This window comes from Prionailurus viverrinus, chromosome F1, assembly GCF_022837055.1.
Source record: "Prionailurus viverrinus isolate Anna chromosome F1, UM_Priviv_1.0, whole genome shotgun sequence".
NCBI lineage: Eukaryota > Metazoa > Chordata > Mammalia > Carnivora > Felidae > Prionailurus > Prionailurus viverrinus.
The window spans coordinates 29,919,229-29,946,084 of NC_062577.1; the positions used below are offsets into that span (position 1 = coordinate 29,919,229).

Here is a 26,856-nt window from a genome sequence, read left to right on the forward strand (position 1 = left end):
TGGTTTGACAGATTAGAGAAAAAAAGAGGGATGCGGGGGAAAGGAAATGGAGAATTTGAAAAAAAAAAGGAATACACTGAAGTAGACTAAAAAGAGATGATGGGAGTAAAATAGAATTTGAAAAATTTACACAAAAGTAAACAATATAATAGAAAAAAAAGAAAAATCTTTTTAATCAAAATTAAAATTAAAAATGAATTTTTTTCTTTCTGTATCCAAGAAAAAAGAAATGAAAAAGAAAAAAGAGGAAAAAAGAAATCGTTTGAAAATTTGGAAAAGTGAATACACTGTAGTAGACTAAAATAAAATGATGGAAATAAAATGGAATTTGAAAAAAAATTACATAAAAACAAAAAATATAGTAAAAGTAAAGAAAAATATTTTTAATGGAAATTGAAAATAAAAATGAAGTTTTTCTCTTTCTACATTCAAGAAAAAGAAATGAGAGAAAAAAGAAAAAGAAAATTGAATAGATTGACCTAACAGATTGAAATAGGACGGAAATTACTTCGTTTTCCCCTAGAAGTCAGACTATGAAGCGCTTTATAGTCCATAAACTAAGCAGGCGGTAAGACTTGTGATCTTGAAGAGCGAGATTGGCCCGGTGGGTGGGGCTCAGTGTAACGGCTCCATTCTCCATGGCACTGCTAGCCTATTGGGGTAGACTGTTGTGCCACTCGTAGGTGCGTATTCACATGCACAAGAGGGGTGAAAATGGCGTCACCCAGCTACCTAGTCTCTAGTGTCAGAACTCTATTCTCCCCAATCTGCAATCGTGCACCCGTCCTCCATCTTCAGCTTTCTTCAACTCCCTGCTTTTTCACCGGCCATGACCAAGCCCCAGGCAGAACCTCTCTCCTGAGTTTTATCTCAGATGTGGCTCTTTGCCCTGGCCCCTTGCTTCTGAAGTACTGCGGCTTTGACCCGTTCCGCCCCTCACCAAGCAATGGCCAAATGTCGGCTACACCCAGGAACCCTTGCTGGACTCTGCTGCTGCCGGACTGTGGCCAGGTGCCAGCCCGCCCCAGAAAAAGTTCGCGAGATAGTGTAGCAGCAGCGTTTCAGGGATTCTTACAACACACATCTGGCACCAGGCTTCACCCTTAACAACCTTGTTCCAGCACCAGCAAATGTGGGCATTCTCTGAGGTCTGCTGGGACCAGGGGGCCTCAACAGTTTCTACCAAATGTCCTTCCAGCCATGGAACCACTTTTCCCCGTGTGGCCCAAGAACCTCCTGGACCCCACTCTACTCCTGGGGATTTGCCCTTTCCATCAGAGCACCGCCCGGTATTGAGCTGCAGAGTTGCAGACTCTGCGCTCCCCTTGTTTACAGTTTTAATGGAATTTAAACCCTCTCCTTTCTCCTTTCTCCCTTTTTAGTTTAGTCCCTGCGGCTGTTTTCAATTTTCCACTTTCTCTCCAGTTGCTTTTGGGGAGGGGTGCTTTTCCTGTATTCGACCCCCCGTGCTGTCTCTGTCCTCTCTCCCCCCGCAAAAGCTGTTCCCTGCCCACTGCAGCTTCTCGCTCCCAAGTTCCCCTCTCCACACCACATACCTGCTGAGTTCTGTGGTTCAGGTTGTGCAGATTGTTGTGTTAATCCTCCAATAAGTTTTTTAGGTGTGCAGGATGGTTTAGTGTTGGTCTGGCTGTATTTCATGGACGTGAGACACACAAAAAACTTCCATGCTGTTCCGCCATCTTGGCTCCTCCCTTCCAAGTACCGTTTCTAATGAATGTATATCCTTTAGCACCATCATAACATTGAAATATAAATCAGGGCCCATCTGTTCACTCTATGTGAACATATAGTTCAGAAGCATATCAGTTGTGCATAGAGAAGTCCACTTGTAATCTCTCTCTCTCCATGGGACCATGAATATCTGACACAGGTGTGTGTGTGTGTGTGTGTGTGTGTGTGAGGGGTGGCATACACATCATTTCTTTCACCCCAGCATGGGCTCACAAACAGGGAAATGGCTGTAATTTATTCACTGACATATTCAGTGAGTCACTGACCACTGATTAAGCACTATATATATTAGGCATGACACCAAAGATGAAAAATAAAAAACTGAATAAAGCATTGTGCCTGCCTTCAGAGAGCTTCCCCCAAAGGAAAAGACAAATAAGCAAAGTGTTTCTTTCCACAAGGGTTGCAGTGATCTTTGATGGAGGTCTGTGTGGCTGCCCCATGTTTGCTACCAGCAGGGTCTTTGACCCGGGGTGGGGAGAGAAGCTCGTTGGGAGTACATGACTCCTAAGCTAAATCCTGAAGCTCACATAGGAGTCAGGTTGAATGAATGGGGCAGGAGATGAGATTGAATGGAGCTTCAAGTAGGTGAACAGGGCTTTTTCAGAACCTGAGATTACTCAGTAAGGATGAAGCATATAGAGTAACTGAGGGGTGGGAGGCAGGAGAGTTAATCATGCAGCTTTGTCCATCCACTAGGGGGCGATGGAAACCCAGAACCCCACACTCTGGCTCAGTAGCAGGGTTAGAGATAGGAGGCAGCATCTGACTAGAACACAGCATAGGAAATGGCCTTCTCATCCATCAAGGGGATGCACAAATACAAAGGGCACCCCATCCCCCACATGGGGGTGGATTTCAGTGTTTTCCAGAGGGGTTTCTAGGGAACACTACTCTTTCAAAACAGGGAGTCTAGGGGAAAGCGTTCAAGAAATGCCATATGCAGTAGTCTCCTCTTAGACATTCATCAAAGACACATTAACATGGTAAGACTCTGAGAAGTCCTGCAGTAAAGCAGCCAATTTACCATTGTGGTGTGGCTCAAGTTTATTTTATCTTGAGATTTATTCCCCCTCAAGATCCCTGTTAAAACATCATGGAACACTTTAGAAAAGCTTGATAGACTTATCCTCAGGCCTCTGTTCATTGCCTGGTCAGAGCAGACAGCACCGTGGGTTCGGGGTCTCGGGGTCTTGCCTCTCATTCCTAGAGTGCCTGGTGCTGGCAGCACAGACCTCATCATTGTGAGTCACGGGGCCACCCCTGCCCACTCAGATATGAAATACTTGGCCAAATGCATGGACATGGCTGCCTCTGAGGTGAATCTTCCCAGACCAACTTCTCCAAGAACGTGGGTGACGTTAGTAAGCGGAACCCCAGACCCCAGGTAAGCACAGCTGTCCGAACACATCAGCCCCATGTCCCCAAGGGGGTTGCTGGTTTTACTCATTGATCCTCAAAGGAGGGTTCGGGCATTTTTGCAGGGCAGGAAGCTCTTTCCTGGTTCATCTGTCCATCGGATGGGCCAGTGCTGTTCAGGTGGGGCTGCCGCCAGTGACAGCAGCACTAGGGTGACCCTTTGGGATAAGCCAAGAGGCTTCAGAAGAGTCAGCACAGAGCCAGAAGTCCCTGTCTCCTTCCGCAGAGAGCCCCAGCCCAGGAGGGCTGAGCTGCCCCCACCCATGTGGCTACAACATCTGAAGACGTTGCCTGGGTCAGGCCGGGCCCTGAGCCCTTAGTCCAGGACCCACGGGGCATCTGGTTGAAGAGCAGAGGATACGCTGCCCCTCACAAACGTCCACCACAGGTGCATATTACAGCCTTTGTCAGCCTACTGGTGTACTTCACTGCACAGCCTCTTGGGATCAGCTTTGTGCTGCCCCCTCAATATTTGAAGAAGTGCTTCCTTTTCTTTAGTCTTAGAATATCTCATTTCATGTTCAAGAGCTGCCTTAACCTTTGATGTTGAGAGAGTTGCTCTGAGGACCATGTGTGTTCCAAGCCAGCCCCTTCCTTTATACCATTGACTATGACATCTGTCGTTCCATCTTTTCAGGCAGAGGACATTCTCCCATTGATTCATTAGCTCATATGTGTCTTTTATTCATTTATTTATGCCACACATTATTTATTGAGGGCCCTCCAGGTACCAGGCATTTTCTAAGTGCTGGAAATAATGGACAAAACAGACAATCCCTGTTTTCTTAGGGTAGATAATTTTTTTTTAATAGAAGATACAATGAGACATGCCCAATACTGTTCTAGGACCTCAGGGAGATTTCAGAGTTATAGGCGTCAACAACTGGTATCATGACTGGGAATGGCTGCTTGCAAGGAACAGAGCCCGACTCCACCTCAAGTAAAAACAGGATGATACTGTTAAAAACCAGGTGTCCTGCAGGACAAAAGGCAGGAAACGAGCAGTCAGCTCAGGCCACCAACTCTTGAGTACATGTGTGTTCTCACTCATCCTTTCTCTCTTCCCCCCTCTCTTCCCACCTTCCTTCCTTATTCCCATCTTCCCTCCTCCCCTCTGTAAGAAGGGATGTGCCTGGGGGAGGAAACGGATGGCAGGGCTACCACAGATGGACACAGGCCAGAGAGTAGTTAAGGCAGAAGAGAAGTTCGAGCACAGAAAAGGTGGTTGGTGTTGGGAGGCCAGAGGTAACTTAGACCTCCATGGAATCAGGGAAGCCTTTCTGGAAGAGGTGCTATTTGAGCTGGGTCTTGGTGTTAGGGGGATTTGGATGCCCAGTGGAGAGCAGGGGTCATTCCCAGAACAGAGCACAGGGGGCAGAAGCGGGGAGGGAGGTGGAAGTCTGGTACCTCAGAGCGGGAGGAGCAGGGAAGGTCCTGTTCCTTCTATTTATCATCCCTCCATCCCCGTGATGCCTTTCGTTGGATTTCTCTTCAGGTTGTTTTCCTGAGTCCCACAGATTGGATCTGCAGGCTAGACTATAGAAGTAGATGGGATATGGCTGAAGGGAACCAGGGGAGGCGGGGTTGTTAAATCACCACTGGGCAGGGCAGGGCTGGGAGAAATACTGCCCAGCACAGGTCAGAAAGTCATGCACTGTGACCCAAGGAATGTAAAGACTTCACCAGGTGGCAAGAGGAGCGACCGCATCCCACCCACCTGTTAGTGACCCAAGTGTAGAGTCATCCGGCATCAGGAGCTTTGATGGAGAAATCGGGTGACAGGTGTGAGCCAACGATTTGTTGATTGCATCTAGCAACTCAGTGTGTTGGACTCCTCTGTACTTATGGGCGCTGTAAAATCAATCTCGTCGGTCAGACCTGAGAACCTAATGAGTGGTGCCATCAGAGAGCTCTGGCCAGGGGGGCTTCCTGGAGGAGAGGGTGAGTTATAAACCATCTGCACCTGGAGGTTAAAAAGGCAGAGGCCTTGAGATGGTGGGGGAAGGAGGGTTCATGTTAAGCATCTACAGTGGGCCTATGCTTTCACATAAGTAATCTTGTGCTGGCTTTACACCAAGTCACAATAGTGGGGATTTTCCCCACTCTTCAAGGAGGAAATAGACTCTGAAGGTAAGATGCCTGCCTGAGGTCACACAGCTAGGTGGCAGGGCTGAGATTTCTTTCTGACCTCAAAGCCTGTGGTCCTGGCATGCTACCATGTGTGCCTCTCCAAGACCTGCAACTCCTGTGGCAGGTCCTTGGGGCAGGTTCTGGGTTGGTCCGAGGCTGCCCGCACAGGGCACAGGGGTTTCCAGGTTGTGGTGATGGAAAAGCTGCTGCTCCCTTACACAGGCCTCTCCTCTGCTTCTCAGTGATCTCAGGACTGGTCCTCGGACCGGTGATTTATATAAAATAGACAACCTATTGCAGGTGGCTTCCCACCAGTTGAGAAGTGGGATGGGTCAAACGTGTCCCTGAGCGCATCTGCCACACTCAGTGTAAGCCAGAAATTACACAGCTTGCCTATCTATAATCAGAGGTCAGCACCGGGGAAAGCCCTGTAATTTATGGCTCTTGCTCTACTCAGCACCAGATTCATGGACAGTTTGCTGACTGTCCATCCTCTGCATGAAGCACTGTCATCATCAGTAAGTACCTGTTGGACGTGTAATGGGTCTGGGGTTTGATGACTTGGGTACAAGTCCCTTATAGCAAACTTCTATTTTATGTGACATTTAGCTACCCTGAAACCTTGGTTTTCCTCTTCTCTAAAATGGGAATGTGTCCCAGTGGCTTTACAGTGCTGCTGTAAGGAATACATGAAGTGACGTTAAAGTGCCTTACGAACCATCCAAATGGCTGTTAGTATTAGGACAAGCTCATGTGCAAAACCATGGGATCTTCCCCCGTGAGCAGCCTGAGGATGGGGAGGGCTTCTGTGTGAGACTTGCTTTTGCTTTCACGGCGAGCTGAATTTCATTTCACCAGATCTGCAGGTGGCAATGGCAGTCTTAGCTGTGGCCCTGCCTGGGGATTTGTCTGAACTTTCTTACCCTGCAATGTGGTGTAGACCAGGAGTGCTCAAACTTCCATGCAGAAGAGTCACCTGGAAAGCTTGTTACAGATTCAAGGGCTTCCTGTTGGGAGGTTCTAATACAGCAGGTCTGAGACAGTGGGCAGAAGAATGATTTCTGTAAAGCTCACCAGGTGACCCTGGACTGCAGGCAGGGGCCCAACTCAGGCACTGGGACAGTCTCCCGGAAGGAGGCCATCTGGCACCTCCAGCCTCCTGGCGTGTGGGGATGGAGAGGCTGAGGTTTGTTCCTCTTGAAGAGGATGACAGCAGGAGTCCCTTCCTTGCTGTGGGCAAGCTGGGAATGAGTGTCCTGGAAAAGGCAGGTGTGGGCAGTTCCCTGAGCAAAGCCCGGGGTGGCGCTGGAGGCATGCGAGCCCTCTGGGAGCCTCAGCCCTTGGTGGGGCCCTGACAGCCTGACGGCTGATGGGCTGAGCTTTGCTGTCCTTCTGTCTCACTCCAGATCGTGTTCCGGAAGATCAGCGACGTGAAGCGGGAGGAGGAAGAGCGCATGAAACGCAAGAATGAGGCCCCCCTGATCTTGCCCCCGGACCACCCTGTCCGGAGACTCTTCCAGAGGTTCCGACAGCAGAAGGAGGCCCGGCTGGCCGCGGAGAGGGGCGGCCGCGACCCGGACGACCAGGATGTGGAGAAGGGCGGTGCCGTCCCCGAGCACGCGGCCAACCACAGCCTGGTGAAGGCCAGTGTGGTCACCGTGCGTGAGAGCCCCGCCACGCCCGTGGCCTTCCAGGCGGCCTCCGCGGCGGCGGTGTCGGACCATGGCCGGCTGCACGCGCCCGGCGCTGAGTGCCTGGGCCCCAGGGCAGCGGGGGGCGACTGCGCCAGGCGCAAAGGCTGGGCCCGCTTCAAGGATGCCTGCGGCAAGGGCGAGGACTGGAGCCAGGTGGCCAAGGCCGAGTCCATGGAGACGCTCCCCGACAGGACCAAGGCGTCCGGAGAGGCCACCCTCAAGAAGACAGACTCCTGTGACAGCGGCATCACCAAGAGCGATCTGCGTCTGGACAACGTCGGTGAGGCCAGGAGCCCTCAGGACCGGAGCCCCATCCTGGCGGAGGTCAAGCATTCTTTCTACCCCATCCCCGAGCAGACGCTGCAGGCCACGGTCCTGGAGGTGAAGCACGAGTTGAAGGAGGACATCAAGGCCTTGAACACCAAAATGACAAATCTTGAGAAACAGCTCTCTGAGATACTCAGGATATTAACTTCCAGAAGATCCTCTCAGTCTCCCCAGGAGCTGTTTGAAATATCGAGGCCCCAGTCCCCAGAATCAGAGAGAGACATTTTCGGAGCAAGCTGAGTGGTCTAAAAAAAGAGTCAAAGACCAAAACCCACCGCCCTTCCCTGGACACCATCCCCACCACACACACCTACATGACCAACAACTTCCAAAGTAGGCTTTCCTGACAGAAAATCAAAGTGGGACCAGTCGCTTAGGCACGCGCGCTCTTTCTCTATCTGGGCACAGATACGGGAAGAGGTGTGTGTTACCACCCTGCTAGATGACAGCTGTTTTCCAGCTGTCTGCACAATTTTGGAAGAGGGGGCATGCTGAGGGTATTTTCCTTCCTTTTTAATTTTTTTACTGCCACGATATTTGTAAAAGATGACAACCCACCAGAAAAGAAGAGCAGCTATTTGGGGATTGGTGGGAAAGCACTGGAGAACCCCTCATGTATATACCAGACTGGGCTCCTTCACCAAGACCCCAAAGACTGCGGTGGGCACAGGGATTTCCCAGCATTCCCTGTCCTTGTACAGCCCATGTCTGTTGTCACCTTATATTTGCCCACAGTCATCATTTGTAACAAGCTCGGGACAAGGGGAGTTTGAGGGCCAGGGAGGTTAGGGCCTTGTGCCTTTCTGTCTTTAAGGCCGGAAAGCAGGGAGGTGCTCTGGGCGCCTCCTCGGCTCTCCTTTCCCAAGTGTAAGTGCTGCACGGGGCCCTTCAGGAGGCAGAGAATCTCTGGGCTGTGGTCGGCAGCTTGCTGTCACAGGAGAGGCCTCAGATGAACCTCTGGCCCTGCTCCATGCCATTGGCCTCATTGCATGGGTTCCTTTGCTTCTTTTCCTTCTCGGCCTCTTCCCAAGCGTTCCTGTGGCATTTCTCAGGGTGTGGGGCACCGGCAGGAAGGGTGATGAGCCCAGAGTTGCTTTACTAGCAAAGCAGACACACAGACACACACATACAACCTCAGAAAAACGATTGTAGCAAGTCCTCTGTTTATATTATGATTCTCACCGGGATTGATGGCCCTTCAGCAGTTTGCATTATGTCCATTGCATGGGGTCTTTATAGGATACTTGGGAGCCATGCCTGGCCTTATTTTAAAATTAACCTCTCTTTCTTTTACTAAAGTCAGTAGGATTTCAAGAAAAACCGCGAAGACGTCAGGGTCACGGTTGTACTTGCTTCAGGAGCAGAAGGAGAATGAGGTGGCAGTTTCTCAAGCTGTGTGAGGTGATGGACAGAGACGGCCATGGAGCTGTGGGCCCAGAGAAGGTCTGAGCTCAGAGGGACAGTCACAGAGCCACCTGTGGGTCATCCAGGTCCCTATGCCATGATGCTTGGGGACACTCCACGGCCTCCTAGTCACCTGGGGTCAGATTATTCACGTGCTCCTTTCAATGGCATCAGAGAAAGGAAAGAGGGCCCTCCCTGGCAGAGTGGAACTAGCTCAGGGGTTATGCCCTGCCCTAACAGTTGACAAGCAGGGTTGGAAGTTCAGCTCTAAGAACTAGCTTGGAGAGAGTAGAATTAGGACCTGGACTATTGGTGACAGCAGGGACCCAGCCAGGGCGCTGGCTTTCTGCATGTGTCACACTGTAGCACCCTCACCCTTAGCGCTTGGTGTAGCTTAGCTATACAAATCCAGAACCGGTGTTAATCCCCTCAGTACCGAAGGGGACCTGCCAGGATGGCACTTGCCCTACCAAAGATAGAATTTCGAAAGGCCTCCTGTCTGGGCCCATCTCTCCCCTCGCCCCTTTGGTCCTGTTTGGTGGCCATGGCAGGTCCCAGGACTTGGCCCTCAGTTGTCTGGGCAGAATGGGGCTGTCCTCTCCTGGCTGCCAGCATTGGTGCAGATGGCCCTGGGGAACAGAGTCCAGGGGGTCAAGGGAAGGGCCCTTCCCCAGGGGTCCCCGTACACTTATGCAGCTTCTCACGGGAGGCTTACCAGGTGGCCGCTGGCTTCCTGAGGCTGCAGCATTATTAGATTTAGCCTCAGATGGCAGCATACAAATAGGAGGAAGTGTAACTTCCCAAGGCCAAGTCTTAACTGTTTGTGACTCTAGATAAAGCACTGAGACTTTCAGTCTCTTTGAGAAGCTGCCAACTCGTCCAGAGGCTATAAAATATCTGGAATCCCATCTGCCCCTAGAATGTTCTAGTTTGCTGTTCCTTAAAAGTGCTCATTAGCCTGCTTCTAAAGTTTAGTACCCACTACTTTTAGGTCAGGGCAAGGGCCCTGGATGACTCTATCATCCAGCTTCAGAAGCATGTGCCCAGCTCTCTGTGGGCTTGGTGACAGGCTCCTGTCCAGCACCCTGCAGGCCACTGGAGAGGGGCCCTTTCCTTCCCCACTAGCTCTGCCTGAGGGGACAGGCGTTTATTAAGAAATGACTCCCCATCTGGGTCTGAGGGGCTAAGATGCTAATATGCCAGGTTTGGAAGCCAGACCTGTTTTGGGGGGGAAAATAAAGCTTCATGAATGTACTCCTGGACTGACTCCGAGGACATGAATCGGGCTAATGACCAGAAAAGCCTGGATCTGCGGTGGGAATGTGCTCATCTCAGGGCCGCAGGGCCCACATGTGTGCCTGTGGTGACAAATCCCCACAGTGTGGCCTGTACACGCTTTTAGTCTTCTCCACTTAAGGACTCCACTTAGGGACTTTTGCTTTGTTTCCTCTGAAAAAATTAGTTTCTAAAATGAGCCAAACCTTCTCTCCTTCCACGTTTATGACATGCACTTGGCCATGGACCACTTCGTGCCAACTACCTACTCTTGCCTGGACGCTGCTCTGGCTTCCTGAGCAAGGACCACAAGCTTCAGATACTGACTGAATCTTCCACTGTCTGGTGGCTGAATAGAGGTTAGGGAAACACAGAATTACTAGGTGTTGGACTTAACATTTAGACTTTAGAAGTTATGTTGAGATATTTACCTGTTTTTTGTTTTTTTCCTTCTTGAGGGAAGGGGACATGATGTATTACACCATTGCCCAGTACTTGCCAGTTACTTGATCTCGTACTTAAACTCCTTACCTCGGATGTTATTCGTAGGGTGGCTCCACTTCCCAGAGAGTGTCCTGACGGGCTGCTTTGGAGCAAGAGGTCTTGCCCCAGCACTTGGCTGCTTGTTGAACTTGCTCTCCCCCACCGACGGGGGAGTGGGAGTGAGGGCTGAGTCTATGAAATATGACGGCCAACGAGACGGAGTGCCTGTTCTCTGTGGAGGATGGGACCCCGGCACTGAGTGCTGCTGTCCGGTGCACCTGCAAAGGCTCCTCCAGTGACTATGCCAGGAATCCCCTAGAAAGGAGAGGGAGGCAGCCCTCTGGTTGAGAAGGTCTGGTCTAGTGCACAGTTTTGACATCTGCACCTCCATCCATCCCATTCACTCATGCTTAGACCTCCTGGCTTGGTTCTAAGACGATTCCTTATATTCTCAACCTCAGAGTCCATCTGTGTGCAGAAAGTTTGTAGCCAGTATAGTAGGCAACCAGTGGCTTACAAAAAACAAAAACAAAAACAAAAAAAACCAGATGCTATGACAGCATGGGCCCAAGGGTTCCAAAGCTGTTTCCATTTCTTGTTATCCAATCCCTGGGCCTGTTTTACCCTCCACCCTCTAGATCCTGTGTGGTGTTGCTGGCCAAACATCAGGCCCTTTTCTGGAATCTTCTTTCAGAAGCAGAGCTAGCATGGCTTAGAGTAAAAATGCACTCCACCACCACACCCCATCCAGCAACTTCCCCTCCAAATCCTTCGGTGGAAGGTGAAATAGGCCAAGTGTCAGAATTTTTGTTGAAGCCTCTGTAGGGACTAAAAGGATGCCTTAGGAGCACCCGGTGTAGGGAGAGCCTCATCTCCCCTTGTTGCATTGACCACCAAATGGCACATGCACTCTCTGGAAAATTGTAGGAGTCCTGGTGGAGATACAAATTGCTGTGCGTTTGATGAGTAGATTGTACAATGTTTTGCAATAAAGATGTTTAGCCTTAAGACCCTTGAATGGAACTCCAGCTGTGATGGAGCTGCCGACACCCTCCTCCTCCTCCTCCTCCCTCCTCACATCGTGTTGCTTTAAGAGGAACCCACTGAGGGCACACTCAGACCCCGGGGTAGCCTCTCTTCTGTCACTAAATCGTTGTACTGCCTTCTTGCTCGCTTCGATACAAATACCTTCACCAGCTCTTGTGCCCTCCAGCTGGGGGATTTCTCTGTCCCCTTAGCACCAACCGCAGCCATCAAAGAAAGCACCATTTTCTCACCCAAGGTATTCATGTTGAGAAGTGTTGACTTCCACTCCCTCTGATACACAGTTCAAAAGAATCAATGTGAATGTGCAGCTTAAATTAGTTTCAAGTGAAACTTCATTCTCATGTGAGCAAGTCAGACTTACTCTGGAACCTCTAGAACTGGACTTGAACGCCCTGCAGGTGCCAGGCCCCATGGGTGCCCTCTCAGCCCCACCATTAAACTTTTCTTAGAGCCATTGTCTCTTTATCTGGGACTTCAGAGCCGGTCAACGGATCGAGGAGCTATTTAATGAGAAGGTCACAGATCTTGTATCAGGATATGAACAATGAGAAAGATCTTAAGATGCACCCTGCCCCAATGAATGTATTCTCTTAAAATTCAGACATTGTACTTGTGCATCGGTTGGAGACTGCCCACATCTGACGTTTCACCAATGCTGTAAGGACACTTCTACTCCTCAGCAAGTTTGTCAGCCTGGGGCTTCTCCTTATATTGACGCTCTTTTTATTGAGTTCCGCCAAATCCTTCACTGGGTTTTTCTTTTTCCTTTGCATCTGCCACTTTGTCCGAATGAGCATGAACAGACAGAAGTACAAATGAGCTGATACTATTTTTATGGTCAGTTGAGGATGCTGCCAGAAACTCCACTGTATGTGTGCCGCTTGGGAATGTTAAAAGGAACATGTGGGCCCCTCCATTGATAATACTCCCTTCTCAACATTTTTAAACAAGCACAAATGATATTTGTAAAAACAAAAAAAGTTTAATTTTATTTATTATGGTAATAAACTATTTTATACATGATACTTGCCTTTGCCTTTTCTTCTATAATTTTAAGGCACTGAATTGGGTGTTCTGATCTAAGGTGCCAGAACAAGGATGGTACTTTGTATTCAAGAGTCTGAGAGGCTCTAATCTGGATACACCTGTAAGTGTGGTTTTGGAGAACTCAGAATTCTAGAGACACCAAGACTCTATGTCTAAGTACGGCATAGCGAGAGGATGGTTGTGAAGGTGCTTTGCCATATGATCTAGACATAGAGCTGTGTCTGCCATACAGATGTATAGAGATGCCCTCAAAACCTGGCATCCTGGAAAGCTGTGGTACAACACATTGATTTAACGCTTATCTGAAGGTGGCCTCCCGAGGAGAGGTGAACTTTTAAACAATTTGGATTGAAATTTAAGATTTATGAAGGCTTCCCTGCCTTTTCAAATACAGTGTAAAAAACATAACCGCATCTTTTTGGAATGATTCCATAGCAACAGTGGTAGTTATGGGCTGTACTTTAATTCATTGATGGTCTCAGAAGCTAGTAAGGTCGAGAGCTGCTTGCCCCTAAACCAACGAGTCTTCTCTAGCAGCCCTCACTTCTGCTCTGGTTTTAATAGGTATGACTTCCTGCTCATGGCAAGATTCTCCATAATACCGTCAACCTGAGTTCTTATTTAATACTACTGGACCACATTTCAAAAAGGGCACTTTTCTTTTTGTAGGGAGAATTTACCTCAGGATGAGGAATCTGTGGTCTGCAAGCCATATTTGGGCCTCTGCTTGCTCTCATAAGGCCACAGGATGAATACGGCATTTTTAATGACATCCTCCCTACAACCTATTATTTCATTATGTTGCAGAAAAGCATAATAAACATTAAAGGTGACAGTATTTAAAATTCCAAGTGATTTGATATTCATTCAAAAATCTCACCTAAAAAAAGGAATCTCACGTAATAAAGCACTGAACAGTATGTTCTTGATATATCTTCAATTGTGAAAAAAATCTCTTTGTGAATATGATTTTTATAATTAGAAGGACTAGTAATACAGAGCTAAGAAATAGATACTACATTCTGGGTGCCAAAGGGGTTTCAACTATTAAAAAGGGGGGATTTTGTTGGTTTTAAGTTTATTCACTTATTTTTTAGAGAGCACAAGCAGGGGAGGGGCAGAGAGACAAGGAGAGAGAGAATCCCAAGCAGGCTCCACACTGTCAGCCCGATGCAACGCTCTCTCTCTCACTGTGAGATCATGACCTGAGCCGAAGTCAGATGCTTAAATGACTGAGCCACTCAGGCGCCCCTGTTGATTTGTTTTAGAATAAAACAGCTCAGGTCATGATCTCACGTTTGTGAGTTCGAGCCCTGCATCAGCCTCCACACTGGCAGTGCGGAGCCTGCTTGGGATTCTCTCTCTCTCTCTCTCTCTCTCTCTCTCTCTCTCTCTCTCTCTCTCTCTCAAAATAATAAACATAAAATAAAACAAGACAAAAAACAAAATAACTTCCCTGAAAAAGGGCCTCGGATTTCTCAATGCCCACTGAGAAAGGCCAGCACCATCAAGATGATCTGGTTTCTCAACAGTTGGTCCTACTGGATGTATATGTTCTGGTACATTTGTTAGAAAGCAAACTCATTACGATTAATTTCTTATACTGGTCTACAATTATGTTATTATTTTAAATAAGCAAGTGAGCAGTCTCAGTTTTTTTAAGGGGAACACCGGTCCCGCTAAATTACTATCCTCCCAATACAGACATCATTGTATAATTGTATAGATGATATATTTTCTTTCTATGCCTGCAGTCTTTAATAGAACAAAAGGTTTTCTCCTGTCCCTTCAAACAAATTAATCTGATGGAATAATAAAATACCTTTAAGTCTTCCTGTACAGTCTCGAATTAGTCAAAATGGCCACGAGTTGGCTGCCCTTCAGATGTCTTGCTTGCCTCCTTGGGGATCATCTTGGCAATCCTGCTTGGAGCGCTCTGGCTTGCCCAGGGCTAGGTTGAGGTCAGAGGATCCTGGGGCTAGAAGTTACCTTGGGACATCGTCTAGTTGCTTTCCAGCCCCATGCCTGAAGTTGCCCAGGGCTGATGACTGTGGAAAGTGACATGTCACACGCTCCTCAGCTGGAACTGCTCTGTCTTCTCAGAGATACTTCAAGAGTCTCATTTAAAGTAACTCCAAGATTTTACTTCACATGCATGAAGAGAGACTTATTATTGTTTTCATATTATAGTTGGAGAACAGCAAGAGTTTGTTAAAATAAGAAAACAATGGTCCTAGAAAATCCACATGTTGGTTAACTGGGCCTCAAATAATTTACTAATTCTTGAGAACCACTCTAAATCATGTGATAGTTTAAAAGAAATTCAGGCTTAATACTTTCAAATATATTCACTGATTCTTCTAATACAGTTGAGTGAATGAATAAGCCTGTTTGTTTTTACATCAATGGTGTCTCTGAAGCGTTCAAAATTCTTTGTATTGTTTATACACGTACATACATTAAGACACTTGCCTACAATCATCTTCACATTCCTGTGTTTCCTTAGCCAGCCCTTTCCTTCCATGTGAACTTCAGCCAAACTCCCTGCAGCTGACCACAGTTCCTGAACTAGTATTGGTCCCTGATGTACTGTAATCATTTGAGTGCTCACTCTTCCCAGCACCTTGGAACCACCTGCCTGGGCCTCCTTCTCACTTACCAAGTCGGTTGCTGAGGCCACTGCTACCAGCCCACCTGCCCCTCTGGGTCTGTTCCTTGAAGGAGCCAACACCGGGTGTGCCCACTCCACACCATCCACCCTACAACTGCTCTTCCAGGCAGAATGGCTAGGAAGAACGGATGTCAGCAAGATGGCCGGTCCTGCAGTCTAGGAGTATCTCATTAAGTTCAAACCATAGCCACAGTAGATAACAAATACGAGATATGTGGCCAGACCAGGTCCAAGGGAACCTTTCATTCAATGACAATTTAATTCAGGTGTTTGAGATATATACTAAGTTTGCCCATGACGAGGTACACTATGTCTTGAAACCTCAAAGCTTCTTTACCACTTAGCACCTGCCCTCTCAAAAGAAAACCAAGAACCAAAACCTCCAAAGTCAAACAGACATATTCAGAATTATCTACCACTTGGGTCAGTGGCCTGTCATCACTTTCCAAAAGAATGAATAATTGAGACTTACGTGTTTCGATTTTAAGCATTTTCCTCAAAAAATAATTCAAAATGATTCTACAACTATGTAAATTATCAGTGTGATAGGAAAGGCTCCATTTTATTTGAAACAAAACAAAACAATGTGAACTACTGAGTGTAAACCACTGAGTAGGAAGATGACTGCTGGAGCTTACTTGCATGGAGAGGAGAAAAGACCACAGGATACCATGCTTACCCTTTGTCACTTACCAGATAGCACCTGTCTGTGGACACACTATCTCCTGGTTTCTTAATTCTGCTTCTATATTGGGAAATGAAGATTAACTGTCTGCTACAGGAACTGCCATATTTATACTTCTCAGTAAATCTAGGGCACAAAGCATCCAAATGTCAGTCACCTGGGTAGTGTTTAAATAACTGGTCTTCTGTACTGACCCCTTGGAAACCACAGGACATGTTGTATGTTCTTTGACTGGGTAACTAGAAACATGACATTGTCCCCGCCATGCTGGGGAGCTGAAGCGTGAAACTCAGACCCCAGTGCTGGTTCTAGCGACCATACTGCAGGACATGGGGAAGAGGTCATTTACATGTTACCAAAATGTTTCAGAAGGATGCTCAGTGGAGAACAGGCCTTATCACTATCAGGATTTCTGTGCTCTAATCGAGAAACATCTATTGCATGTAATTCTTAGTAAAGTAGAAAGAACCCAAAGGGCCACTGGGCCTGGGTTCTAGACCGCAACGTCACCATGTGCAGCTGAGCAAGATTCTCCTGCTCTGGACCCCTGCTTACTCAGCAGGAAAATGATGGGGGAGATGAGCTCCGGATCCCCAAAGTTAGAAGCCTCTCTGGTTGTCAATTTTCTATGAGAGCTCCAGCTTCCAGTCTTGGAGTGAGGTAACTTCAACAAAAGATGAACAGATCAAGCACTGGTCCCTCGGAGGTTATCTTGGTGTGCGAGGTCAGGGTGAAGCACCATTTGCTCGGAGGCCAGCGGTAAGGGCTGGCGTGGGCCAGGCAGCTTTAGTCCACCAAGTATGTCTGGGACCAGGCAATGCCTACATGGGAGTAGCAGTACAGGAATCCCAGGACAGAGAGTGTCACGTATGGCCAGCCTGCAGGGGGAGGGCAGAGATGGAAGAGCAGTTAGAAATGCCTGGGGTGGGACCTCCCACGGGTGCAAACTCTCCCCCTTTGGGGAAGGCAACTCAAGAAACACGGGCCTCGGTTGACACATTTAGACACACACCTCCCAGAAAGTGTGCTCTAACTGGAACGCCAACAACCCGAACCCTACATTCCCACTGGGGTCAGCATAAAATGAAGACTGCACTATCTCAAATGGGAATTATATTTAGAAATAGGACAAGCTTTTAAAGAATACCTATTTAGAAAACTAAAGTATTTAATAATCAAAAAAGAAGAAAAGTCCACAAGACCCACAGTAAATCTCAAAATATAGATTGGCCGTCATATTGAATTGAGTGCCATCTGTAAGCACACAGAAGGGAGAGCCTAAATTAAACATTTGCTTTCAAAACTCAAAGCTTTTAGTGGTTCCTTCTATAAGTACTTGTCTTAGAATATCTGATGTTCTTTTCTTTCCTCTTCTTCTCCTCCTTTCCCTCCTCCTCCTCAATTAACAGCCCTTTCTGCTGAGTACTTGGCACTTAATTATCTCCATGCCTTCTACATGTTTCACTTACTCAAACATTTCTTGGGTGCTCTGGAGATCCAGAGGTGCTATGGAAGGTACCAGATGCCAAAATAGGTGATCCCACTCCAGCTCAGGAAAGAGACACACACACTACTGGGATTTATGAGCCATGTACTGTGTGCTAGATAATGATGTATACAGAGCACATTTCAACTGGGCCATGTGGGGTGAGCAAGAGTGTGTTAGATGGAAAGGGACAGAGATAAGCTGCCAGAGAGACTGCCAGAAGTGTATCACAGGCCACCCCAGGAACATGGATCATGGGTTTGTGGCTCCTGCTCGGGGAGGGGCAGGCAGGGTAAGGACAGAAGCAGGGAGGCTGCAGGGGGGAGCCCCAGATGGGCTTGCTACTCTACAGGCTCTCTTCCTACCATGTCAACAGTCAGCTGCTTATTAGTATTAATAAAAGTTCAATTAATATAGCATAGTGGTTAAATGTGCAAACTCTGAGGTAAAATTAAACATCAGTTCAAATCTTGGCTCTGTTACTTGTCATCTGTGTGACCTTGAGCAACTTAATGAGTCTCAAATGTAAAACTAAAAGGATAGAACAACTTTATTAAGAGTCTTTATAAGATGCCATGAACTTGATTGCGTCCCCCTGCCAATTCATATGTTGAAGCCCTCACTCCCAGCGTGTATTTGGAGGTGGGGCTTTTGGGAGGTAAATGGGTTGAGGTCAGATCATGAGGGTGGGGCCAGGATGGGATTAGTGCCCTTATAAGAAGAGACACCAAGTCGGGGCGCCTGGGTGGCTCAGTCAATTGAGCGTCCGACTTCAGCTCGGGTCATGATCTCACAGTCTGAGTTCGAGCCCCGTGTCGGGCTCTGTGCTGACAGCTCAGAGCCCAGGGCCTGTTTCAGATTCTGTGTCTCCCTCTCTCTCTGACCCTCCCCCGTTCATGCTCTGTCTCTCTCTGTCTCAAAAATAAATAAACGTTAAAAAAAAATTAAAAAAAAAAAAAAAAAGAAGAGACACCAAGAGCTTGGTTTCTCTGTCTGCCATATAATGGCACAGTTAGTAGGTGACTATATAGAAGTCAAGAAGATGGTCTTCTCCAGGAACCAAATCAGCTGGCACCTTGATCTTGGACTTCTCCAGTCTCTGGAACTATGAGAAATAAAGTCTCTTGTTTAAGCCACCCAGTCCATGGTATTTTGTTATAATGCCCCGAGTTGACTTAAGACATAAGGAAGGAATGTGTGAAATGATGTAAAGGCCCACATGGTGCCTGGCCTACGGTGGGCACTAAGGAAAGGTGGCAATAATGCTGGAGAGAGGGCACAGAAGTCTTTCTCCACCAAAATTCGAGTGACAACAGAGAGGCCCAGCTCCGGTCTTGCTCTGAACTCATTTCAAACTTGCTTCCTTAGACTAGCTTGGTACCAGAATTCTCCTAGGCCCTCAAGGCAAGACAAGTGAGGGGAGCAGAGGACTCACAAAAGCCTGGCTCTAGGACCAGCCCTACAGTCCTACCTACTGTCTGCTACTCAGCCAGTGTATTTGTTTCCTGTGGCTGCTGGAACAAACGACCACAAACTTAGTGGCTTCAAACAACAGACATTTATTCTCTCATACTTCTAGATACTAAAAGTCTGAAATCAAGGTGTTGCAGGCCATCTCTCTCTAAAGGTTCTAAGGGAAACTGCTCCCTTACCTCTTCCAGCTTTCGATGACGCCAGACATTCCTTGGCTTATGGCAACATACCTTCAATCTCTGTCTCTGTCTTCACGTGTCCTTCTTTCCTATGTACCTCTGTGTCCTCTATTCTTATAAGGAAGCCGGTCATTGGATTTAGGGCCCACTCTAAATCCAGGATGACTTCTTCTCAAGACACTCAACTAGTTACATCAGCAAAACCCCTATTTCTGAAATGAAGTCACATTCTGAAGTTCCAGATGGACATGAATTTGGGGGGCACTATTCAGCCCAGTAGAGCCAAGTACGTTTTCAGACTTCAAAGTGGACCCATCCTGCCTGGAGGCCCTCTGATCTCTTACCTCTGTGGCCCAGACACAGATGCCAGGAGTCCTTTCAACATCTGCTCCTCAGTGGGCTCAGGGAGCAGAAATCAGGGAGGGGGCTTTGGGCACAGAAAACAGTCCCAGACTTCAGCTGTGTTTAGGGTGACACATTGGCAGGTGTTTGGTAAACACAGAACCCGGAGGCTGGCTATGGAGGTGGGAGAATGGGGATGTTTTACTTACACAAAGCTGGGACTGAGACATTGGACAGCTGTGTCCAGCCCCATGGCTACAAAGCTTTCACATCCCCGTGAAAGCTTCTGGCCAGCACACAGAACTGGAAGGAAGAACAGCCCTAACGCTGCCCAGAAGTGAGGCGTACACGTGTTCAGTTTGGACCACAGCCGGGCCGTGAAAATTCCCTCTACCATTAACTGTATGTCATTTGCAGAGGCAGGCAGACAGCAGTTAGGAGACTTGTAATCCTGACTCTCCTATGAGACCCTAGGAGGGCTTCCGTTTCTCCATCTACACAATGGGAAATCAAAGATAAACAGAAGCACATGAAATAAAATAAGATCGCAGATTTGACAGTGCTTTTAAAAAGTATTTCAAGGGGCACCTGGGCGGGTCAGCTAGTTAAGCATCAGACTCTTGATTTCAGCTCAGGTCATGATTTCAAGGTTTGTGGGATCAAGCCTCACATCAAGACCTACACTGACAACATGGAGCCCGCTCGGGATCCTCTCTCGCCCTCTCTCTCTGTTTCTCCCCCAATCACACGTGCACACACTTGTGCGTGCTCTCTCCCTCTCTCTCAAAATAAACATTTAAAAGATAAATAAAAAGTGTTTCAAAAATGCAAAGAATTACTACAGAACCATCTGAGAAGTCTACATGTACAGTGTATGAAGCAGTTACGAATACATAGCTTTCTGGCCTTTTTAACATGAGTGCTCCTCGGGGCACCTGGGTGGCGCAGTCGGTTAAGTGTCCGACTTCAGCCAGGTCACGATCTCGCGGTCCGTGAGTTCGAGCCCCGCGTCGGGCTCTGGGCTGATGGCTCAGAGCCTGGAGCCTGTTTCCGATTCTGTGTCTCCCTCTCTCTCTGCCCCTCCCCCGTTCATGCTCTGTCTCTCTCTGTCCCAAAAATAAATAAACGTTAACATGAGTGCTCCTACAGATAGTAACCCCAGTGTATACTGGATGGCAGCCAAAGACCCCTTACCTTTTCCTGACTTCAGGAGCAAGATATGTGATGGTAAGGAAAAGACAGATTCCACAAGTCACCCTTCCACAGCCTTCAACCAGCGTTTCATGAGCATTTTCTGTGTTTCCGGTCCTCTCCTAGACATCAGACATCAACATCACCCTCTGTGGGGTGCCTGTAGGCACAGGGTCTTTGACTGTGGCAGCTGCTAACGAAGCACTGATGTGATCCAAGTGTGGGGGGTTGCTTAAGGAAGAGCCTCCTCTTTATCAGGGCTCAGATGATCACAGAATAAGACACTGGGATGAGCTGGCATTCTGGCAACGTTCAAGGTTTGCTATGATGGAGTCATCCAGGCTTGTCATCCGTTAACAAAAAAGATGGTGTCAACAAGGGTTCTTCGCTGCCAAATGAACACAGACCTCACCCTGCAGCCCTCACTACCCCTGGCCCTTCCCCACTCTGTGTTCTCCTTCCAGGGTCTCCTTTCTCACCAGGATTTCTGATCTACAGCGTCCGGTCAACTCCCATACCCCCACATCCCCAACCCTGCGCGTGTGCACACAGACATACAGACCCACACACGCGCACACGTCCCATTAACATAGTTCATAAAGCCTGGTGGGAAGTATGATGTTAGTCAAAGGAAAAGATCCTTCTTAAGACAGTACTTTAAGGCCAAGCCCCCTGCACACTCAGCATATTCATGGCTAAGCTCCCAGACTCAGTGATATGTCCCAGTGGGCTTTTGATACCTGGACCTGTTAAGATCGAAACAGCTGAACAGTTTTAGCAGATGACACCTAAGCAGCACTGGACATATCACAAACAGGAATCCAGCAAGCCAGACGACAGTTGCAAAAGATTGGGTAATATAGTTAATAGGGCATATTACTTGACAGATAATGCACATAAGTAGGATATACAGCACAACAGATTCAATTAAGAAGATCAAGGTAGATGGTATAATAGATGGAGTTAATAGGATGGAGGTGGTTGGATCATGATATTGTTAATAGGACACTGGTGAGTTGTATAATAACTACATCTAATGAGAATAGGTAGGACACAGAGGGAAATGTCTATAGCTAAAGGAAAGCAAGCAGTGTAATTTTACTTGAGGTTATTATGGCTGAGCAATTTTCTGAGCAATTACATCAGTCTGAAAAGACAGGAAAGGCCGAGGCTCAGAACAGTGAAGGAAAAGACCATCATCATGCAGGGCCGTGACAAGTCAAAGAATATATCAGATTGGTTTTCTGGAAAGTGATGGGATAATCAGAACAAGAAGTCTAATGAACACCTTTGTTTAAAAGGTAACGTTGTAAAATGATTGCAGCCACCGTGGAAAACAGTAGGGAGGTTCCTCAAAAATTAAACACAGAGGGGCGCCTGGGTGGCTCAGTCGGTTAAGCGTCTGACTTCAGCTCAGGTCATGATCTTGTGGTTCACGGGTTCTAGCCCCTCATCAAGCTCTGCACTGACAGCTCGGCGCCTGGAGCCTGCTTTGGATTCTGGGTCTCCCTCTCTCTCTGCCCCTCCCCTGCTCATGCTCTGTCTCTGTCTCAAAAATAAATAAAAACATTAAAAAAAATTAAACACAGAATTATCACGTACATACCCAGGAGAATTCAAAGAACCAGCAGAGAGATTTGTGCACCCGTGTTCACACTAGCATTACGTACAATAACCAACAGGTGGAAACAACCCAAGTGTCCCCTCACAGACGAATAAACAAGATGTCTGTACATATAGTGGAATGTTAGCCTTAACAAGGAAACCCTGTCATAGGCTACAACATGGATGAACCCTGAAGACATTATGCTAAATGAAATAAGCCAGACACGAAAGGACAAATACTATACACGAGGGACCTAGCGGATTCAGATTCCTAGAGACCAAAAGTAGAATGGAAGTGGCTAGGAACTAGGGGACTTATTGGAGTTATTGTTTCATGGTGCAAGAGCTTCCGTTTTGCAAGATTAAAACAGTTCTGGAGACAGACAGCGGTGATGGCTGCACAGCAATGTGAATGTGCTTGATACCGGTGAACTGTTCACTTAAAAAACGGCTAAAAAGCTGAATTTTATGTTATACATAATTTACCACAATAGACAATTCTATGCTGAAAGAAGCCATTGACAAAATAATACATACCATATCATTCCATTTATGTAAAACGAAAATTGATTTGGAGTAACAAAAAGCTCCTTAGTGGTTGCCGGGGGGCTAGGACAGAGGGAGGGACAGATTACAAAGGGAGCACTAGGAATCTTTGGGGATGATGAAAACGTTTTGCATCTTGATTATGGGAATGTTTTCAAGGGTATATATAACTGAAAAAGACCTTAAATGGTATTTTACTGTGCACAGATGATTTCTCAATCTCAAAGTTGTAAAAAAATTTTCAAAAATGAAAAAAAAATTTTTTAAGATAACACTGGAACATTACCGAATCACAGACTTGCAGTTTTCTGCTGCTAGGCCATATACGCCCTAAGGTATTCAAACAAAAGATGCAGATGCAAGAAGAACAATTCACTTTTGAGATGACGGTGGTCTGCAATCCTTCAACTCCCTAGGGGCAGGAGGACAGGCTGCTTGGAGGACTGAGCAGTGGGCTCCCCTAATCATGCTCTCTTCCACTGGGCCCTCTGAGTGGGAGGAGAATGCTAAGAGCTTTTACTTAACTATGTGGACACACTCAGCAGCTGAATCAGCACAAATCCCTATCCCAGGGAAGAAATCAATCCTTCCTAATGGGAGAGGAGTTAATTGAGTTGCTGAATTGTGTATGAGCTATCAATTACCCCATCAAAGGCTCACTCAGCTGTCAGTTTGGGCAACACTCCTAAGCCTGTGACCACCTCTTGGCTTTAACAGGGCTTTTTCAAAGGCCACATCCTACTGCTAACCGTTTTTATTATTTGTTTATTTCTTTACTTACTTACTTACTTATTTTTAATGTTTATTTATTTTTGACAGAAAGAAGAGAGAGAGAGAGAGAGAGAGAGAGAGAGAGAGAGAGAGACAGAGCATGAGTGGGGGAGGGGCAGAGAGGGAGGGAGACACAGAAGCCAAAGCAGGCTCCAGGCTCTGAGCTGTCAGCACAGAGCCCGACGCAGGGCTTGAACTCACAGACTACGAGATCATGACCTGAGCCAAAGTCGGACGCTCAACGACTGAGCCACCCAGGCACCCCGTGCTAACAGTTTTTAGAAGAAAATGGCTGGTGACCAGCGCATGAACAAACTTTGCAGGGAAGGCTTTTTCCTGCCCTTGCTGCCAGTCCCCCAGCACCATAGTCTCTGTCATTGTGGGAGTAGTTTATAAAGAATATGCAATCTACTACACAGTTTACAAAGAATATATAGTCTTGTGAATCCTTACAACACTCCAAGATAGAAATCATTAACCTATACTAATATTCTTTTTTTTTTTTTTTTAATTTTTTTTTTTCAACGTTTATTTATTTTGGGACAGAGAGAGACAGAGCATGAACGGGGGAGGGGCAGAGAGAGAGGGAGACACAGAATCGGAAACAGGCTCCAGGCTCTGAGCCATCAGCCCAGAGCCCGACGCAGGGCTCGAACTCCTGGACCGTGAGATCGTGACCTGGCTGAAGTCGGACGCTTAACCGACTGCGCCACCCAGGCGCCCCAACCTATACTAATATTCTTGCTTGAAGCCACACTGCCTCAAAAGGGCCCAGAGTCCACATCCCAAGTCCAGAATGTCAGGCTGAATCCTATTTCGAGAAAAGTCCGAAGGATTTCGGCCTGTCCTTTTATTTTTATCTATAATTATCTGTCATTAACAACGAACTAATGCCCTAGCTTCCTCCTTCTATCCACCCAGGCAAGTTCTCTAGCTTGCATCAGAGGCTCTGATGCCCTGTTGTCCATTGACTTTCTTGCTCATCCACCTCTCAGTTGTCACCTTGCTGGGTAAAGGAACACTCTCAGCTTGGCATGAGGATCCCTAGAGCTGAAAAGACGGACTCACTTTCTGGTCCCATGGAGCACCAATGTCAGTGACTCAAAACCATTCATTCTAAGAGAGAGGAGGTTCTTATTATCCCGGAGAGCCACTGGGCTACAAAGGAAACAAGTCTCACTCCCCAAACTCTCCTTGGTTGAAACCTAAGCCTGCAAACGTGAAGGATGTATTATTATTATTAAATGCCACCAACATATCCAACCATATCCCTGCGGATGCAGGCGCATATGTAAGAGCCCACATTGCCATCCTGGTGAAGACAGATAGGAGGCTGATGAATTTCAACCTCCACACAGCCTTTGTGAACGGGTAGGCTCAAAGAAGGATATCCAATGGGGAAATGGAATCAAGAGGTGATTCCAGGAGACACTGCAGAAGACAGAGTCATACGACTTGGTGACTGATGGATTTGGGAAACAAAGAATAGACTCGCTCTCACTGACACTGAGCACTGCCTCACATGGTACACTCAGGGTGGACATTCAGCTAGTACACCTCAGAGAGATTCTACCTAACATCAACAGGCTGATTCACTACCCTGCTAGTCAGTAAAAGCCATGGTCCCAGCTGTTCCCTCATGACCGTTCTCTAATAACACATCAAAAGAGGTAAACACCTGGTAAACACATATGCTCCAGGCACATGGCTGCCGTCTCTTTGGATTGACTGGTCTGTGCCCATGCCTTACACTTGTTAGATATTTTGAACACCAGCTCCCTACCCCGTACATTGGTGACATCCATTCCAAGGCCAGCAGAGGTGAAGTGTTTCTCCCCTTAGAGAGCTAGCTTGGGCAGCCAACTCTGGTCCGAGGGTGCCGGCTTGGGGTCTGAGAAGGACCAGTGTCCCTGCGCCCTGGGGTTCTCTGCACCACCCTGCCAGCCTCACTGCTGTCATTTCATTCATTATTCACAATAACTTCACACGCCGTTGCCTTTGTTAAAAGAGCTAGGTCCTGACAGCCTTTATTTTTAACAATATTCAGGCCTGATGGGGGGGGAAATGATGAGATGCCTGGGTAGCTTTATTTAAATCTCATTTACTCCAGTAGTCCCAGACCTGAGATCATGTGGAGCCATTCATCAAACAGTCCTGGCCTGTAGACCTTCCTTAACAGCTCAATTTAGGGCTGGAACCTTAATAAGGCTATAGGGCAGGAGCCTTTTCCCACCAGAGGGCTACCTTATCGAGGGATACACAGCAAGAGCAAAGCTGCCCAGGCTTCGAAGCCTGTGAACTGCCGGGTCTGTTTTCAAACCCATGGGGATAGGGACGGAAGGGCTGAGGAACAGGCTCTGGCCACGTTAGGGTTAAATAACAATTTCTTACCTCCATATAGTTTACAAACCTGGGTCTCGAACCCAGGTTTCGAGGCCTTAGTGTTTTTCCAAAAAAGGCTCCGCTGCTTCTTTCACATCCTTTCATGAGAAAGGAGGACTGGATGGTTCTTATCTGTTCATGAAACTAAAGCACGAAATCCTAGGGCACTGGTTTTCTAACGTGAGCCCGCGTCAGCACCTGGAGAACACCTTAAAAGAGAATACACGGCTCTGATCCAGGGGGCCTGCGGTGGGCCTGAGATTTGCATTTCTAACGCATTCCCAGGTGAGGTGGATGCTGCTGGTCCAAGAGCCACATTTTGGAAACCATTGTTCTAGGGGAACTGTTCTAGGGGGCACTGTTCTGAGGGAAGAATTTTGTACTAACAGAGTTGTTCATAAACTGGGCTCCTTCCCGGAACAGAGGAGACAGATGGTTATGGAGCTTTATGTTATCAGGTACCTTGCTGGGCGCACTCCACATTCTCACAGCCTCCTTACCGGGCAGGTATTATTAGCCCCACTTTGTAGAAAAAGGAAACTGAGGCTCAGAGAAGTAAAGTAAGTTTCCCAAGGTGTAAGAGCTAGTTGGTCATCATGCCAAAGTGAGACTTAGGGCTGTGTGACTCCAACTCCACTCGGCCACCTAAGCTCCCAAAGCCATAACCTGGGCCACATGACGGAAAAGGCCCACACCGGGCGCTTGCCTCCTGGCCTGGTCCCTCTCCGTAAATTCTCTACTCCTGGTGCCTAAGGTAGCAGCAGGGAGGGAGAAGGAGCAGGGTTCTATTTTCCGGCATCATCCACCACTAAGTCACTAGGTCACATGTCTTCAGAAGCCACAATCTCTCCGTTTTCGTCAAGGGGGACAAAGAAATCACTGATGAACATGTTTATCCTTCGTCTTGTTGAGAGCCTAACTTAGGTTGTATCCATTAAAGAGCATGT

General features: G+C 47.4%; 2 protein-coding genes across 9 annotated transcripts in view; one reads left to right on the forward strand and one right to left on the reverse strand.

The window, feature by feature from the left end:
• Nucleotides 1-7,867, forward strand: part of KCNH1 (potassium voltage-gated channel subfamily H member 1) — a 479,177-nt gene extending 471,310 nt beyond the window's left edge. For all 3 annotated transcript variants that reach the window (XM_047840386.1, XM_047840385.1, XM_047840384.1), the window contains one exon: nt 6,708-7,867. In XM_047840386.1, coding sequence (XP_047696342.1) covers nt 6,708-7,562 — 855 coding nt within the window. In that variant the 3' untranslated portion in view covers nt 7,563-7,867. The remainder of the gene's footprint in view (nt 1-6,707) is intronic.
• A 7,912-nt stretch (nt 7,868-15,779) lies between these two features.
• The window catches only part of HHAT (hedgehog acyltransferase), a 306,739-nt gene continuing 295,662 nt past the window's right edge, over nt 15,780-26,856 (reverse strand). For 5 of the 6 annotated variants that reach the window (XM_047840389.1, XM_047840391.1, XM_047840387.1 and 2 more), the window contains exon 12: nt 15,780-16,812. In XM_047840389.1, the coding sequence (XP_047696345.1) occupies nt 16,721-16,812 (92 nt within the window). In that variant the 3' untranslated portion in view covers nt 15,780-16,720. Of the gene's footprint in view, nt 16,813-20,608; nt 20,728-26,856 lie in introns of all 6 variants that reach the window. The other variant, XR_007148118.1, reaches the window with a different exon arrangement.